The sequence below is a fragment of the Bos indicus genome, chromosome 12 (genome assembly GCF_029378745.1).
Source record: "Bos indicus isolate NIAB-ARS_2022 breed Sahiwal x Tharparkar chromosome 12, NIAB-ARS_B.indTharparkar_mat_pri_1.0, whole genome shotgun sequence".
Taxonomy (NCBI): Eukaryota; Metazoa; Chordata; class Mammalia; order Artiodactyla; family Bovidae; genus Bos; species Bos indicus.
In genome coordinates, this window is record NC_091771.1 from 87,537,745 (window position 1) to 87,556,603 (window position 18,859).

General features: G+C 52.6%; 1 protein-coding gene and 1 long non-coding RNA gene across 2 annotated transcripts in view; one reads left to right on the forward strand and one right to left on the reverse strand.

Moving 5' to 3' along the window:
• The window catches only part of IRS2 (insulin receptor substrate 2), a 30,564-nt gene extending 22,491 nt beyond the window's left edge, over window positions 1-8,073 (reverse strand). The window contains 2 exon segments of the mRNA XM_019971846.2: window positions 3,504-6,343; window positions 6,345-8,073. Coding sequence (XP_019827405.2) covers window positions 3,504-6,343; window positions 6,345-7,477 — 3,973 coding nt within the window. The 5' untranslated portion in view covers window positions 7,478-8,073.
• Window positions 8,074-8,262: 189 nt separating this feature from the next.
• Window positions 8,263-15,711, forward strand: LOC139186253 (uncharacterized). The gene is made up of 2 exons (XR_011569818.1): window positions 8,263-8,824; window positions 9,025-15,711. It is a non-coding gene; the product is annotated as an uncharacterized lncRNA (long non-coding RNA).
• Window positions 15,712-18,859: the final 3,148 nt, after the last annotated feature.

An 18,859-nucleotide genomic window follows, 5' to 3' on the forward strand; every position in this document is an offset into this window, starting at 1 on the left:
CCATCTCCTTGGAGTTCTAAAAATATTCAGGTCCCCTGCTTGAAGACTTCAACAGACAACACTTTTAAACATACATGGTGATAGTGTTGCTCTCTTATCCCACGATTCTTTCTGTGGGATGTGAATAAATAGTCCTTTTATCAAACAAATTTAAATACAGATACTTTCAGGGTAATTCTTATCTAATCCGCCTTATACATACACACACACCAATTTTAGAACAAAAACCTCACCAAAGAGGAATACTAAAATAGCATAGTTTACAGTATAGGACAATCTATAATCCTAACAACCAAACATACAAAGTTAATTTTAAAAAGCAGCTTGAATGCTCAGTAAATTCAGCAGCAGCATGTCTGCTCCCAAACAACAACACGGTAAAGATGGCTTAGACTTTTCAACAGACACACCCACAAAACACAGAGCAAGCACCTTCTCCCTGCTCCCAAGGGAGAGGCATAACTTAAGAGTTAAATTTTCGTCTTCTCTGGACCACTTACACAGATATAAACACATGTCTGGGTGTCAATCTAAGGGGTACTAACTTTTTAATTGGCTCCAGCACTGAAACTCCGCCCCCAGCCCCAATTCTACTGCAAACAACCAACCAGCAAACCCGTTGCTGAAACCTTAACTCTTTGTCACTGCTTATCCAAACGCCAGACACTACCCAAGCGACCCCGAACGATGCCAACTCTGTGGAGCTCACAGAGTTTTTCCACAGGCAACCCGAGGAGCTGGGTGTGGAAACACAGCCCCTTCTGAGGGTCAGGGCATGCACCCAATGACTCAGGAAGCTCGCTTTCCATTTTATCTTCAAAGAAATGCTTTGCAAGTCTTCCCTCCATAAATCATGCTCTCAAAGAACACTCATCTCCTGTTAACTTTTTATTTATGAGCATCACAAACCAATGTCTATGTGCAAACAGGAGTTAAATAAAAGTGGATGCTCCTTCAAGGTTTCCGGCAGTCCCTTTCTGGCTCCACAGAACACAATTAAGCTTCCTTCCCTTGTTAATTAAAATGAGACCCTCCTCTTCCTTCTTCTGCTGTTCTCTGTGCTCAAATAGGTCTACTAGAAATCCATTTAGCATGTAGGCCTTTTTGAAAGAAAGGGAAAAAAAAATGGTTTGGACACAATGGATCAATTGTAGTTATCTATTTTGTTTAAAAATAGTCTTTTTCCGTTCTTAAGAGGGTGTTTACCATAACACCCACAGAGACTTTGGACAAACAGCCATCCAAAGTGATTTCAGTGACCACGGAACTTACAAACTGTTTTGATTTCAGAGCCCTGAATCCTATAGGTTGAGAAGAATGTTATACTGGTGGGAAATCGGGAACAAAACAAGGCAGACCAGGCCTCTTGCTAAACTTATCTCTTGCAGTTTAAAATTTTCCCTCATCTGAAAAGGGCATTATATCAGCTGTGAATCATGTTTCTGAATGTATCTACTTTATCCGAAAGGCCTTGGATTCTTTCAGGCCTGGAGGCACACACCCCAGCTCACTGTTCCGCTTGCTGCGAGAACCGCCTCCCAGGGCCCTCCTCAGTCCAGCCCGGGTTTTTCCTGCCTGCTCCACCAGAGGCAGTACAAGGTGGTGTGTTCTCAGGCTGTTTTTCTGATGAGAATCAGATTTCAGCAAGACGTACTCGGTGTTCACTGTGGTCTGTACCCCTTCCTGTGCATGCGGATTTTCCCCCCAGTCAAGTCTAGTTACGCTGCTCTGTTTATCTGGCTTGTGTCTTGGACTGCACCTAATAATCCTTCAACTCCAGACGCGCCAGCAATTTTTCAGACGCACCTGTAGGGCTTAAGTGCCTCCAAGAAAAGCGACCTTCATTTACGGGGCACATCCTGACGGCTTCCAACGGCGTCATTAGATGCCATAGGGCTGTGTCCCTGAGAGGTCGCTGTGCCTCTTTGCATCTTGTAGTCCATGATTTTAGAAAAAAAGCAAATCGCTTTTCCTCTATTGTATAACAGGGTATCCACCCTACAGCTACAACTTTTTTTTTCTTCTTTAAACTTATTTTTATTGGGAGGATAATGGCTTTACAATATTGCGTTGGTATCTGCCGTTCATCAACATGAATCGGCCACAGGTGTACATATGTCCCCGCCCTCTTGAACCCAGCTGTAACTTTACATCCCATGGATGCGAGGAAACACATGCTGGATTTACGCCGCATCAGATGCGTTTGCTTTCAGAACAAGGTGTACAGACCCCCAAGCTGTGTCCATCATCACCCTGTAACCCCGGCAGACTGCTGACCTCAGGCCAGCATCTGAGTACTGTTCATTACTCTGTGCTCTGGGGTTCCCACAGCGCCTCTATCTTCCTGCACAGGAGCAGCTATAAAATTAAGAAACTCTTTGAGCCCACCCTCCTCTCCTCCCCCTCGTCATTCAGGGTCTGAGACAACCAGGTCAAGGCAAGCACACCTCTGTCCTTGCCCATCTGTGAGGAGACAGGGAGGAACAGCACTGGGCACCGCCCCACCGTGACTGCTCCTGAAAAGACCCATGTGGCTGGCTTTCACTGTCTTCTCTGAAGCCCAGATTCTCATCGCCTGGGCAACCGGGAAAATGCTGGCGCCTGGGCTCCGCCCACTGGCCGCTTTCCTTGACTGCGGCTGACCCCTCAGGTAATTTCTCAGACCTGCTCCAGCAGTCTAACTGGGGCAAGTGCCCCCAACTCCGCCCCCAGCCAGGGCCCCCCGACCAGCAGCACCAGCGCAACAGGGGAGCTTCTTAGGAAGGCGCACTGGAAGCCACATCCCAGACCTGCTGCATGGGGCCACCCAGCCCGGCCAGACCCGCCTCGGACTCTCCAGGTGACTCCCAGGTGGGCTCAAGCTCCGGAGCTGGGTTAAGCAGAGTCACCCTTTCAGCCCCCTAGAGAACAGGCACGTCTCTGGTGGAAACGCTCCTACAGTCCCCACGTAAACTTGAAATGGTTCAGGGCTCCCTGCAACGGCCAGCCAAAATGGATGCTAGTTTCCTAAACAAGTTTGGGGCCTGTTTTTATAAACTTTGAGGCTCAGCAAGAATCAGCCCGGCCAGGCTCCAGGAAAACAAAGAGAAAGGTGACGTCTGCGGGCCTGGGAGCCGCCAGCGGCGGGTCCCTCCAAGTGGAAGTTTCCCACCTCACAGATAGGAGGACCCCCCTGGGCCACCTCCTAGGGGAGTGGCTGACCTGCCCCCCCACCCCGCCCCGCCCGCGCCGCCCCCCGCCAGGTGTTCACAGAAGGGAAGAGGAGGGGGGCTCTGGAGCCAAAGAAAACAGATCTGCCTCCCCGGTCGGAAAACTCACTGTTCAACTCAAAGGCGACTTAAGCGCTCTGGCGAGGTCTCTGGGGAAAGACTTGCATTGGGACAAAGGCAAAACAAAGCGAGAGCCCTGCGCCAGGACTCGGGCACTGAGGTCACGGTACCCCCGAAGGGAAGCGGCTTCTAGCACCCCACAGGCCCGCGCTCCTCCCCGGCCCAGGCCCTCACCTTTCACCACCGTGGCCTCTTTCAGGTGATGCGTCAAGAAGTCGATGCTGGCGTAGGCGTTGGCCGCGGGCAGGGCGCCGGGGCCCGGCCCTCCGCACACCCCGGCAGGGCTACCGGCACCCACGGCGCTGATGAGACCCCCGAGGCTTCGGGTGCGGCCCCAGGCGCTCCTGTCGCCCATCTGCGCGTGCGGGTGCTGCTGCAGGGGCGGCGACAGCCCTGGCTCGTCTCTCACGTCGATGGCGATGTAGTTGAGGCCGTTCTGGAAGCCGGCGGAGGTCTCCCGGCGCATCGGTGAGCTGCTGCCCCCGGGACAGCCAACCAGGCCGCCGCCGGGCTGAGCCGGCGTCCAGGCCCGCGCTTGCTGAGGCGTTGGCGGAGGCAACTGGCGGGGCGACGAGGGGGGCTCATCGCCCCCACCCAGGACGCTGCCCCCGGCCCCGCCCCCTTCGCTGCCTTTCCTGAGACAGACGTTCTCCACCGAGGCCGAGTTGTGACGCTTGGGGGTGTGAGCGAAGGATGGGGACACGGGGGTCACAGTGGTGGTCGAGGAGAAGGTCTCGGAGCTGTGGCGGCGGCGGCCCCCCTGGGGGTCCGCACGAATGACCTTGGCCCCCCGGTGCGGGTCTGGGGGCTGGCCGGCCTGCAGGAAGGCCTCGACCCCCGACACCTGATCCATGAGGCTCAGCCTCTTGAGGCCGGACACAGGGCTGCTCACGCGGGCACCGTCGGGCTTCGGGGGCGCCGCGATCGGTTGCGGCGGGGTGGCGGCCACGCCGAAGGCCATCTCTGTGTAGTCACTGTTGTCCCCCGTGTCCGAGGACGAGGAGGAGGCCGCGCCTGGGCCCTGGGAGGCGGGTGCCGCAGGCAGGCGGTACAGCTCGCCTGGTGGGGGCGGCGGGGGCGGCGGCTGCAGGGCCGAGGAGGGGGCGGCCGGGCGCGGGGGCAGCGGCGGGTACACGGAGGCCTCGGGGGACAGCAAGGCGTCCAAGGAGCCCACAGGGTCCCGGCCCTGGGCGCCTGGCTGCGGCGACTTGGGCGAGCTGAAGTCGAGGTTCATATAGTCGGAGAGTGGGGAGCGCTGCCGGCTGTCCCCGCTTGTGCCCGGGGTGCCGGAGCCCAGGGACGAGGCTGGGCTGCTGGCGGACAACAGCGAGGACGACGAGGCGGCCGAGGCCAGGAGCGGGGGCGCGGGGGGTGACAGGCGCGCGCCGGCCTCCCCGAAGTCGATGTTGATGTACTCGCCAGGACTCCTGGGCTCGGGGGGCAGCGGGTACTCGTGCATGCGGGGCAGGGCCGGCAGCCCCTCCAGGGACAGGCGCGTGGGCCGCACTGCCCGGCAGCGCTGGGCTAGGAAGCCGTCGGGGCGGCTGCCTCCGCCACCGCCAGGCCTCCCAGAAGAAGGCACGACGGGGTGAAGTGGCTGGGGGTGGCCGCTGCCAGCCGCCGCGGCCGGGAAGGCACTGGCCGGCTGCGCGGGGCCGGGGGGTGGCTCCAGCTGCTCCTCCTCCAGGACCCGGCCCACTGGCGAGCTCATGAGCACGTACTGGTCACTGTCGCCGTGGCAGGCGTGAGGGGCCTTGTAGGAGCGGGGCAAGGAGCTGTAGCAGTAGCCGGGCACGCACCGCAGCGTCTCCCCCGCGGCCGAGAAGAAGTCGGGCGGGGTGCCCGCCGTGCCCGCATCGCTGGGGGACATGTTGAGGTAGTCCCCGTTGGGCAGCAGCTTGCTGTCGGCGCTCTCCATGGACAGCTTGGAACCGCACCACATGCGCATGTACCCGCTGTCCTCGGGGGAGCTCTCGGCCGGGGAGCCGGTCTTGTAGCTGCCCGCGGTGCCCGGGAAGGCCCTGCCGGCCGCCGATGCGGGCGTGGGCACCGTGGCCCCAGCAGGGGGCAAGGCGGCGGGCACGGGGCGCGGCTGCAGGATCTGTTTCGGGGCCGACACGCTGGTGGGGCTCATGGGCATGTAGTCGTCGCTCTTGCAGCTCCCGCTGCCCGTCCCCAGGAGGGCCACGCCGGGGGTCATGGGCACGTAGCCATCGTCCGTGCCCAGGTTACTGCTGGAGCTGCGGTGCGAGCCAATCTCGATGTCGCCGTAGTCCTCGGGGTAAGGATGGTAGGCCACTTTGGGAGAAGAGGCGGGGCAGGATGGGCACAGGCGGCCGGAGCTGCCCGAGAAGGTGGCCCGCATCAAGGTGTACTCGTCCAGGGACGCGGAGGACGGCTGGGGCACCGGCCGCTGCCGGGCAGGCGTGGTCAGCGAGTAAGTCCGCTTCCTCAGCCCTCGGTCCAAGTCCGGGGCGCCGTCCCCAGAGACCCTGCGGTAGGCGCGGCCGCCGCAGTGGCTCAGCGGCCGCTCCATGGTCATGTAGCCGTACAGCTCGCCCGCGCTGCCGTCCCGCGCCGGGGGCGTCTCAGCGATGGACTCGGGCGTGTTGCTCCGGTGGCCGCAGTAGACCCTCAGGTCCCCGGGGCTGGAGCCATACTCGTCCAAGGACATGAAGCCGGGGTCGCTGGGGGAGCCCGAGGCCGAGGCGCTGCCGCTGGAGGGGCGCTGGGGGTGCAGGGGGTGCTGCAGGTGCGGGTGCGGGCCGGGGGGCGGCGGGTAGGAGCCCGAGCCGTGCCCGCTGCTGGACGACAGGCTGCCGGGGCTGGTGGCCGCCGGGGGCGAGTGCGCCACGGGCATGGACATGGAGCGGCTGTGCTGCAGGCCGCCCCCTGCCGGCGCCAGCGCCGCCTTGCCCGCGCGGCCGCCGCTCAGCGTGTGCGAGCGGCTCAGGGGCGCGCGCACCGGGCCCGGGCTCAGGGGGCTGCCCGCCGCCGCCCCGGCCCCCGCCCCCCGCCGCCGCCGCCGCCGCGGCGCCGCCGTCGCCTTCGCTGGCTGTGCGCACCCGGCACGCGCTGCACTTGGCGGCGGGCGGGGTGGCCGCCAGGCTGTCGGTGCGCGAGCGGCGCACCAGTCCCGTCTGGCTCGGGGGCAGGTTGACCAAGTGGTGGTGGCGGCGCGCGCCGGGCACGCTGATGGGGTGCGTAGCCGACGAGCCGGACGACTGGCTCTTGCTGCGCGGCCGGAACTCGAAGAGCTCCTTGAGCGCCTTCATGGCCTCCAGAATGGTCTCGTGGATGTTCTGCGCCACCACCGAGTCATCCGCCTGCATCCACAGCTCTCCGGGGCCCGTCACGGCCGAGCGGCCCACCTCGATGAAGAAGAAGCTGTCCGAGTGGCCGCAGCGGCGGATGCTCATGAGCTGCAGCGTCACCGACGGCTGCTCGCAGTTGAGCTTCACGAAGCCGATGGTGCGCGCCGACAGGCACAGGCGGTACACGCCCGTCAGGTTCTTGCTCTGGCCCAGACCCTTGGGCTTCAGGTTCACCTGCCACACCTCGCGGTAGGCGGCCGTGGCGGGCGCCACCAGCCCGTAGCTGTCATCGGCCGCAGCGGCGCCCGCCGAGCCGCCCAGGGCGCCGGGCAGGGAGGCGCTGCAGGACCCGGAGGTGGCGGCGGCGGCGGGGGGCGCGTCCCCGGCGCCCGCGCGGCCCTCGCTGACCAGGTCGGTGAGCGCGCGGTACCAGCCCTCCTGCTCCTGCTCGTTCTCGGCTGCCACGGCGAAGTACTCGTCCTTGGTGTAGAGGGCGATCAGGTACTTGTGCTTGGCGTCGGCGCGCTTGTTGATGTTCAGGCAGCAGTCGAGCGCGATGACCCGCTTCGGGGCGCCCGCCTTGCTCCGCCACTTCTTCTCGCTCTCGTAGTACTCGAGCCGCGGCGGCTGCGGCGCCGGGCCCCCGCCCGCGCCCGCCTCGTCGCCGCCCGCGCCGGGCCCGCGCAGCACGAAGAAGCGCTTGTGGCCGTGCTTCTGCTTGCGCAGGTAGCCGCACTTGCGCACGCTGTGGTTGTTGTTGTTGTTGTTGTTGTTGAGGTTGGGGCCGTCCCCGCCCGCCGGCCCGGGGGGCCCGTGCTCCGGCGGGCTCGCCATCGCGGGCGCTTCAGGCCGCGCCGCCCGGCCCGGCTTGGAGGGGCCGGGGGCGGGGCTGGGGGTCGGGGGACGGAGTGCAGGGGGGCGCGGGCGGCTCCCCACCACCCCTTGCTCGCCCGCCGGAGCCCGCGTCCCTCGGGCCCAGGAGGTGGGGAAGGTTCGGAACGGGAGGCCCCGCGGGGGCCGGCACCCGTGCGGTGGCGCAGCGCCCTCTGCGATCCGGGGCCCCAGAAGGTGCCCGGCGCGGGCGGTGGCCGCCGCCCCCCCTTCCCCGCGGCCCGGCTTGCCCGCGGCCGCTGCCTCCCGGGCTCTCGGGCGGCGCCTGGGGGACTCTCTGGCTGGGCCGAGAGTCGGGGTCCCCGAGCCGCGGGACCGAGCCTACGGCGCGCGCGGCCGCACGGGTCCCGCCGCCGCGCTGCGCTCCGGGGTGCCGGGGTGTGCCCGGGGACTCGGGGTCCGTGCCGCCGCTGCCGGGGCTGCCGTTGCCGCTGCTGCCGCTGCTGCTGCCGCTGCCAACGGCGACCCGGGCTCGTCGCGGTCCCCGCCGCACAGTGAGTAACACATCGCGCACCGAGTGACTGAACTAAGAAGAGCAAAACAACATGTGACTCGCCGTTACGCAGGCACACACGGCGCGGCCGCCCCGCCCCGCCGTCCGCATTGGCGCCGCGCCCCCCGACGGACGGCGCGCGCGGCCAATGGGCGCGGGCCGCGGGGAGGGCGGGCCGCGCGTCCCCGCCCCGCCCCCCTTTCTCCCGGGGCCGCGTTTCCCGCCGTCCCCTCCCCCGCCCCCTCCCGCAGGGGGCCCGGGCCGGGGCGGGGCGCGGCGGGGCGGGGGCGGCCGGGCCTCATTAATCAGAGGCTCATTGCGGAGGCCGGCGGAGGAGATGCCACCCAGGGCGGGAAAAGGGGCGCGCGGGAGGGGCGGGGGCCGGCCGCCTGCTCAGGGCCCGGCCCTCCCGCCTTTGACTCAATTAATTGGGCTCGGAGCTTCCGCCCGGGAGGGGACGCTGCAGGGGGCGGAGGCCGACCGAGATCAAGGGGCGAGACCGCCAGCCCGGGCTCGGGGCTTGGGAGGGGGCGGTGGCAGCCCCCCCCTCCACCCCCGGGCCCCGCACCGCCTCGCCGCCGCCCCACTGGCTAGGGCTCGGAGGAGGCAGTGAACTTGGCTGCCCCCTCGAAATTCCCTCCCCCAGCAGCACACACTTCGGCGCGCGGATCCGGTGCCCGGGCTGGGGGTGGGCGCGCGCCCCCATCACCACCACCCCCGGCACTGCGGGTTCGCGCCTGGGTGGTTCCCTTGGTGCCCGGCCCGCGGCTTGTTTACGAGCATCCCATTAGTCACCGGTGAGCTCAGGATCGATAGCAGCTTCGAGCCCCTTCCTGGAAGGGGAACCGGGGTCGGTAAGGGGCGCGGATGGGGGCGCCCTAGCCGCGGGCCGCGTGGGCCTCAGGCGCTCCCCGGGTCCCACCCGCTCAGGGCTGCCCTTCCCCCGCGCCCGATCGCGGGCCCTTTCCGGGGCGTCATCAGCGCCATTCACTTGCAGGTTCTCGGGAAGTTGAAATCGTCTGTTTAGATGTAACAGGAGAAAGGGGAGGACGAGCGGGCGGAGAAGACTGCAGTTTCCATCGTGCCAGGAAGAGGGCGGGCTCCGGCGAGCCGAGCCGGGTCTCCGCGGCCGCGGCCAGTCCCCCGCCGACCCCCGGCCCCGCGCGCAGAGGCGCGGGAGTGGGCGTCTCCGGACTACACGCCCGCAGCGGGTGCCGCGTGAAAGATGCCCTTGGATGCTTCAGATATTTCCATCTACGTGGCTTCTGTGACTTTCAAAGTCGATTACAAATTAGGACCTACCATATAACGCGTCTCCTAAATGACTGTGAGGGCTGCTATTGAGGGTGGGAGTCCCCGAGTTCAGATCCGAGCAGGCTACGAATCCTGCTGAAACGAAAAAGGCTATAGACACAAGCCTTAGTCGGGTTTTTGGGTTTGTTTTTAATTGCGTCTTCATGAAATGATTTGAAACAAATTTTTGTTTTAACTCCTGGAAGTTTGCCTTTGAATGCCGTCTATACCTTACAAAAGTCTTCGTTTCCAATGTCATGGAGTCATACATTGAAGAAAAATAATTTAAGATTGTAATTTTTGAAAGAGTGATAAATATTTGAACATATTTGTAGAAATGTGACCTGAAAACTCTGCTAGTTAATATTATGGGCCGAGAGACCCCTACTTAGCGGAAGGTTGTAGTGGTTTGGTTTTGGTAGTTGCTGTGTGAATTACGGTTCCTGATGAATAACGCAGAAGGATCAATGACACAGAAATCACCAGAATTTGCCTCAAAGAGGTGTGTTCAAAGTCGATCCTTCATTTTAGACAAACCATGCTTTACAAAATAATACTTCCATGAGTGGTGTGTGTGTGTGTGTGTGTGTGTACGCGTGCGCGTTTCTGTGAGTGGGCATGGGTGTGTACGTACATTTGCGTGTGTGTGATTGTGTGTGTCCTATTACTTTTAGATCTTGCTGTCCCTTTTATGGTAACAGATGTTGCCTAGCAAGCTGTCCACCCAGCAAGGAGAGTTGATGGGGCTTCTCATCTGGGAGCTTCAAGACCGATTCTGTTGTCTCTGTGATCATTTCCAGTGAACGGACCTGCCTAAATGTTCAGGAACCCTAGCAAGCAGAGGGTGATTCTGGGGTAACCTCTTTCCAGCATCATGCCATAATAATTTATTCAAAGAAAGGATTTCTGCGCTTGATTTTGGCTTTTCAAACAAAATAAGTTTTCAAATACTCATTGGATATTTAGTTGTTGTGCCCTTTGGATGTCAACAAGTCCATCTTGGATTTTGTTTTTTGTCCCCCGCCCCTTAAAGCTGTTCCAATGGGTGTTCAATACCAGCGTTCCAGTAATGGTGTCAGAAGTTGTCTGCTGGCAGCTGACACCCCCGTATACTAGTTAGTCAGTCCCTGGTTAGGTACAGACAAGCCAGGGTGAAGAATTTATCTTCTCTATCAGTGGTGTTCTCATACTCTAGGATCACAGAGCTGCAGCAAAACTGCAAACTAATTGTCATTCTGAAGTCCTAGAACCTCTAGCTGCAAGTGTGGGAGTACAATTTCCATTCTCATTAAGAAGTCAGCCGGTGAAACCAGCAGAAAGGAACTCTGTAATTAGAAACATCCCAGTCTTCCTCAACGAAAGAACTGGTTGTCTTTCTCCCTTTCCATTGCCAAATAAGCAATTTATTTATTTAAAGCTTGTTTGACACCTTGTGATTTTTCCAACTGTTCTCCAGCAAAAGTCAGCTAATAACATCTGCCAACCTGTTCCCTATGCAGGGCTGGGTGCTGCTTGCGTGGCCTGTTGCCAGCTAGAGCCCGGATGAAATGCTTTCCCATGGTCCGAAATGGATAACAAAATGGCCATATCTTCGAACAAATATTGGTTTTTGTTTGGTTGGTTTTGTTGTTGTTTTAATATAAAATCTTACACAGTGATTTTTTTTTTTTAACCAAACCAAAAAGTCCTTTCTGGAATAATTTAATTACCTTTCATAGAGTAGTCAATTTCATAAAAGTATGATATTAAAAATATACAATAATTCATAATACAAATAATAGTAATAATAATGTGTGTCAGTCGCTCAGTTGTGTTCAACTCTGTGACCCCGTGGACTGTAGCCCACCAGGCTCCTCTGTCCATGGAATTCTCCAGGCAAGAATACTGGAGTGGGTTGCCATTCCCTTCTCCAGGAAGTAATAATAATAATGACCATTAATTTTCTTCTCTGTTTCACATAAGGAAGTGTGTATAGCAGGAGAAAAGTTAACATGAGAGTTTTTTGGGTTTTGTTTTTAATTCTTAACCCTGTAGCTCTTTGACAGTACTTTTGTCTTGATGGACTCTATTTATGAACTGACTAAGCTGATCAGTCCATCCTAAAGGAGATCAGCCCTGGGTGTTCATTGGAAGGACTGATGCTGAAGCTGAAACTCCAGTACTTTGTCCACCTCATGCAAAGAGTTGACTCACTGGAAAAGACCCTGATGCTGGGAGGGATTGGGGGCAGGAGGAGAAGGGGGCGACAGAGGATGAGATGGCTGGATGGCATCACCTACTCGATAGGCATGAGTTTGGGTAAACTCTGGGAGTTGGTGATGGACAGGGAGGCCTGGCGTGCTGCAGTCCATGGGGTCACAAAGAGTAGGACACGACTGAGCGACTGAACTGAACTGAACTGAAGGTGATCAGTGAAATATTATATGAGCAGTTAGAGTAGTTTTAACTTAAAATGTATTTTAGGAGTAGAGATTTTAACATCAGAGATGTATGTCCCAGTCTTTAGAAGGAGTGGCAGCATTCCATCAAGTTTGCTATATTAAATAATGTATTTCAAAAACAATTAACAAATAAATTAATAATGTATTTCAGTAGCTTATGTAATACATTACCCCTTCTGTGATGAATGAACTCCAAGGACAGACTTTCCCTCATCTAGGATCCATATGGGGTCTTCCTACACTTTAACTGCTAGTTTTTCCTCACAAATATATTTGCTAATATGTTTCAACTGAAATTTCACAAGGCTTTTGTAATATGCCAGTGCTGTGCAACAGAATGTTTTACGTGAAAGAATGTAACTGTTGTTCGGATCATTTACTGTCAAGGGATGGCTTTGCAAATGTTTGAAAAAGCAGGATTTGTTCATAGGCTGTATCGTTTTCTTGGAAGTGGTAAAGCTTTCCACTTTAGTATTTATTTTGCTCTTTAAAAATCCTGATGCATTTTAAATAATCCTTTTTAAAAATATTTTGGGGAAGAAGAGTTTTCTAAAGTAAATGATTTCTTATGTGTATATATTCTTGAGCAAACTACTCTGATGCTCAAGAATTATTCTGTAAAGTGTAAAAATTGAATTAATACTGCTCAGAATAATGCTCAGTTATGTGGTAAGCTCCAGGACAGCTAATCCAGTATTCAGAACATTTTCATTTTTAAAAGAATTATATTGAAGAAATACTAACATATAAACAAGCAATTACAGAGTGACTACAGCCAGTGACTTACATTTCTTATTCATTCATCCCTGAATTCTGTTGTTTGAATTTTGAGAATATGTTTCTATATTAAAACACATACACACTTTTTTCCCCTAAAGACTTTCCATGATGGAAATTAAAAGTTTACATTAATGGCTATATAACATTACTGAATCATCAAGACAAACAAAAACTGTTCCTTCTCAGAAAATCCCTCTTCCTTGGAATTCTTGGCCCTGAAATATAATATAGCTTACGTTTTGCATGGCTAAATTGATGTCCTGCGATGCTGTGCTGCTGAGTTAAAGCCTTGTTTATCTTCTATTTGTTTTTTTGTTTTGTTTCTATCAGATCAGAATTAAAGTGTCTGCTTCTCAATATGTACTTCCTGAGCAGATGACATAAAAAAAGGGGGGGGGGGGCTCTAAAATGACACAGCTATACTTTCTGGGAGGGGAGGGGGTGAGCAGTGAGGCCAGCTGGGAGTGCCCTTGAACACAGCCCAGATGTTAAGGAAGGAGGAAGGTCAGCCGGAGCTCACTGATCCCACCGTTGCACATTTGCTCCAGGAGCCAGCTTTCGCCCTGGTTTTGCAAAACTGCTCAGGAGGTAAGTAGGACAGCGGCTGCCCGCTTGTCGCCAGATGCTCTGGCGTCTGGGGCTGTAGTCAGAAGCCTCCCGCTTTCCTGCAGTCGTTCACGTGCCATTTCCAGCTCGCCTTTCAGTCTGTTTTCGAGAGTTGTTTTGAAACCCAACCTACAGATAAGAGAGGAAACATGACCCGCTCTTGTGAATGCTGCCACCAACTGGCAAGGCTTCCTCCCAAGGCAGGACCAGCTCCCCTGCGAGCTCTCATAGCCAGAGAGGTGCCTGCTTTTGTGCAGAGCTGCTTGCAAGCTCACCGACCCTGGCTGGGCATAAATGTTTACATTTAGAGTCGATAGAAACTGCTTGAGATAAAAGAGAAGTAGCATCAAGGACTGACTAAAGACGATGTCAGATAACAAATGAGGAATGACTGTGTTAGGAAGCTTCATAATTTTTTCTTTTCTTTTTGGATTCAGTATCAAGCTAATATGGTCACATTTTCTGATACACTTTATATCTCAATTTGCATCTTTAGTTACCGAGAACAGCTATTATATAAAAAATGTATGTCATTGTCCTTTAAGACTTTAGAAAACTACCTAACCAACAAATTAAAAATAAGAATCTAAACAAGATTATTTTCAAATATTTCCTGGGGCGAACCTCAGGGTTACAATCAGGATACAAACTTTTGGTTGTATTTCTCCACAAAATTGACCTATCAATTTCTTTCTTTTTTTTTTTTTTTCTTTTTTAGAAGAAGCCAAAGTCATCTTGAGAGATTTTGAAAAGTATTTGAAAAAGTATGGAGGAAAGAAAATACATTTTCAGAACTATCAATAACATTTTAAAAGCTACAAAAGACGAATGGCAGTGAAATGTCAAAAGTGCCTACCTTTTTGATTAATTTGAACTTATGAACTCATAGCTTATTTATCAAAGTTAAACGTATAAATGACACCTTCTTTCATAATTGCTCTAGTCTCGGTTTTTTGGCTGTGCCAATGACAGAGATATTCAAGTTAGTGATGGTATTTGAGCTAAGTTATCCCAACAGTGTGAAGGGATCAGAAGACATAATGTATTTGCTCCCAAGTTTGTTCTTCAAGTACCTTTAGCAGGGATGAAAGAGAAAAACGAAACAACAGCTTAGTACATAGAATAGCAACGATAATGACAACAACTGATGAGAGTGGTTTACCAGCGTGTTCACATGTTACGGCGTTTGATGCTCACCAGTCTGTGAGAACCAAATCAAATAGTATAGTTTATATTCTTGATATTAGTATAATTAGGATAGTTATGTCTATGCTCAGTCGCCACCCGTGTCTGACCCTTTGCGACCCTGTGGACTGTAGCTGCCAGGCTCCTCTGTCCATGGGATTCTCCAGGCAGGAATACTGGAGAGGGTTGCCGTGCCCTCCTCCAGGGGATGTTCCCCACCCAGGGATTGAACCCAGGTCTCTTTCATCTCCTGCATTGGCAAGAGGGTTCTTTACCACTAGCAGTATAGTTATAACTATATTATAATAACAGTATATCAATATATTATTGTAATGTAATAAACATGTATCATTTTCCCATAATGCCAATATTATAAATATATGATTCTGACACAAGCAAGCATCCAGGTAGATCTTTAATTCCCCTTCTGGATCCTATGAGCCCATATACAATGTTTAAGAATGACTAGCTATTTTTATGAATAGGATGTTTTTTTGCCTTGTTTAAATCACTTAGAACACAAATGATATTAACTCAACTGAAGTAATTTGAGGAAAGAGGAATTCGTGAGGTTCACGAGAAAATAATTAGAGCAACAACTTGTGAAGTTAGAGCAGATGCCACTTATCACCATTCCCCGCTGGCTGTTCCATGTAAAGTGGAGACTCCGGTTCAGATAAACACATTCCAGGAGTCACTGGGTGGCTCGCACCAGCTTGCATCTTCACGGCTTCTAGTTCTTCACCGAGATGTCAGCCTATCACCTTGCTCGAAGAGAGAGAAAAAATAAGACTTAAATACTGAAAATTTCTTGAAATTACATTTGATACTACAAGAATATCTTTTTCGATAGTAGTAAGTATTAAAAAGCCATATTTTTCACTGCTGTTGAGCAGCACACAGAAAATGAAATATATTGGTATTTTACTTTATTATTCTGTTTTTATTTTGGCAAGTATGTCCCTGGTTTGAAAGCTTCTACACGCTAAGAGTGGATTCCAATTCCAAAATGGCAACTGTATCCCTCATGGTATAAATTTAAGGAAACGAATACGCAGATTGTTAATGAGTGTCATTGTTAAAAGTTACATTACTCTTTACTTATAGAATAATAGAAAAGTAGGATTGTTCTTTATTATGCAGTTGAATTTATATCTTTCTCAACTCAAGAGATAAAAATCAGCAAGCATCGAATTGCTAAAGGTGTGTGAACTATCTGTTTAAGCATCAAACGTGTTAGGAATTATCATCGAATTGCTAAAGGTGTGTGAACTATCTGTTTAAGCGTCAAACGTGTTAGGAATTATCTAGAACATAGGTTGTGCCCCTTTTGTTTACTGTCTAAATAATAAAGTACTATCTTTCTTCAATGATTTACATTGGAGGAGTTTCCTTTTTTTGTATCTTTTGTTACAATATTGTTACATGTAATTTGGAGACAAAATGTCTGTTATGACACTGATCATATGGCATTTTTCTTAATTTTCTTAATACTATATTTTAGTTTGTAATGTTGCTGTTTTAGCCTCTTCTAATTAATAAGATATGGTAGATAAAGTGATTTTCATCTTTAAGCCCAGGAAGTTTTGTAAAGTTCCTCATATCATATAACGTTCAGGAAAATTCCAGGAAAAGGTGATATGAAGATGTAATAAGGAAAAAAAAAACAGAAATGAACTTCATCTTGGTTACTTGCAAGGATCTTCTGATAAAAATCCCGTTTGCAGTTAGAACAAAGAAAGGGGATACATGGGAAGAAATAAAAGGTAAACTGAGGCAACTGTAGGTGTCGAGCAGTTAACATTTAGGCTGACTTGCAGGGGGCCCTGCGCTGTCAGAGGGCTTCCACGTGGTCACACAAGCACCTCCGAGTCCTCATCCGTGTTCAGTTAAAGTAACAACCCCGATGTTCGTGGCATTGACATTCCTGTCCTTCATGTCACAGTCTTTCCTAACTGTGGTTAAACTGCACGCTGCTGGGGCTCACTGCTGTTCTCCACTGGTTCTCTGTTTTCCCTTCTTTTAAATCCTTCGCAGGCTCACTCTTCTAAGTGCCGTTGGCAATCTCCAGCTACTTTCCGGGGAGGGGGAAACGTGTTTTTGTCTCCACAGCTGACCTTCGGCATACTGTTCTCAGTCCTGACTGGACTACAGTTTCACGCGTAACAAGGCATCATTAAAGCATTTAGTTGTAATAACAAGGAAACGGCAACCCACTCCAGTATTTTTGCCTGGAAAATCCCATGGATGGAGGAGCCACGGGGTCGCAAAGGGCCAGACACGACTGAGCGACGTCGCTTCACTTCACTTCAACAAAATGCCCATTTTATAAACAAGGCGCATCTGTTTAAGAGAGATTTAGAGTGCTTACACCCACTCCGCTGGGAATGAAAATAGGAAGAAAAAAGGAAAAAGTCTCTTTCATTTAGTGGAAATTCGTTTCAACTAGTCAAACAGTAATTCTATCAAGCATATTTTTAAGTTAATTTTTTAAGCTAATATTTTGGACAATGATCCCAAAGGTCTGTATAATATGAGGAACTACCTGCTTTGTAGGAAATACTATTAATAATAAATGGTTCCCAGTTACATTATCTGGTGATAAATTCATATTAACCCAATAAAGTAGTTGATTCTATCAGATTTATCAGTGTCTTAAACATCTACTTTGTGCTCAAGTGTGTGTGATACTATTGACTCCAAAATGCAAATCTACATCAGCCACCCAGCTGTGCCTCTTGGGAGGGGCTGCCTTCCAGGGGTATCTCCGGTCCCCACACGTCTTGCTGGGTGAGTTGGATGTGCAAGTCCCTGCGTCCCCTTGGTGCTAGCCCCTTCTGGGCACTGAGCTTGTAGCAGTTGCCCTAAGAGATGAGGGCTTCCCTGGTGGCTCAGTGGTAACGAACCCGCCTGCCAATGCAGGAGATGCAGGAGACGCAGGTTTGATCCCTGGGTTGGGAAGATCCCCTGGAGGAGGAAATGGCAACCCACTCCAGTATTCTTGCTTGGGAAATCCCATGGACAGAGGAGCCTGACAGGCTACAGTCCACGGGGTCGCAGAAGAGTCAGACACGGCTGAGAGACTCAACAACAACAAAAGGAATAAAGTGAGGGTGGCTCCCTCCAGGACAGACAGCAGGCTTGCTTATTTCCTGCTTCAAAGAGGTGGATCCCCACGCCTGGTGAACCAGCCAGGACACCCCAGCCCCCGCTGTAGGGACAGCCACTGGGACGCTCATGTTATCCCCGTGATGCTCAGGGAGGGGACGAGGGAGCAGAAGCGGGTCTTGCTGTTTTCTGTGGCACAAACCACGGACCCCCAAAGCTCACCTCCTCTTCCAGCGAGCATGCCTCTAAGTGATCAGCTCGTAAGGAAATTGCAGCGAAGTCTCAGCCCCCCAGGGAAGCTTACAGACTAGGGGGAGACAGCCTGTGTGTACACAGGCAAAGCCAGGGGCCAGCGGCCTTTAATACAGAAATAGATCCAGCTTCACAGGGGAGGCTGGTGTACTCCAAAGCTGGCGTTTTATTTCATGTCTCAGGAAGACAGACTGTTTGATAAATGATGTTGGCATAACTGGAAAATACATCTGAAGACACACTAAAATTGCATCCCTGTCTCCTTTCACGAAAATGTCAGGTGAATAAAAGATGTACATGTTAAAACATGAAACCGCAAATGCGGGAGAAAGGGACAAATGATAAATTTAACTTTCTGAAATAGAATTCTGTGCAGAAAAATACAGGAAAGGCAAAATCAAAGACAGCAAACTGGAAAGAAATCGCAGACGTTATCACAGGAAGTGCTACTTGTGTGTTTACTTCATACGTTCAAGGCTCCTGTAAAGGCAGCAACAAAGAGACCACAGACAATATAAAAGGGGAAAGATCTGGACGCAAAGGTCACAGTGATGAGAATAAATGCAAGGAAGTCTAAACCAGTAACAGCCTGCTTAACCTTTCTCACAATAAGATAAGTGCAGATTAAAACCACAGTGTGGTACAGTCATTTATCCATCAGATTGGCACCGATCAAGAAGTTGGGTTACTTGATCCAGATGTCAGGAAAGGTTCCCATACAAGGCTGCTTGATGGTACAGACCCAAACAGCATCCACGCAGGGCAATCCGACTGTCCATTAAAGTGACAAATGTCCGTGCTCTTTGACTGACAATTTCATGTCTAAAAATCATTGGTACGTATGGGAAATAATTGCCTTACAAGAGTATTGTTGAGAACGGAACCTGATGTGCATGTGAGAAATAGTATGTTCTGGAGGACCTTCATTCCATTCTCACCTGGAACAGCAGAAATCTGGAAGCAAGTCGAAGGTCAGCAATTTGGAACTGGTCAAACCATATATGAATGCAATATTATACAACTGTGACGTGTCGAAGCTTTATTCATACCATAACATCCCAAGATGTGGTTTAAGCAAGGAAAATATAACACAAGAATCTGTTAACTATTCAGAGGTGTAGAAGTAACGTATTTTACCGTTTAAGGGCTCTGTAGACTAGTGCGTTT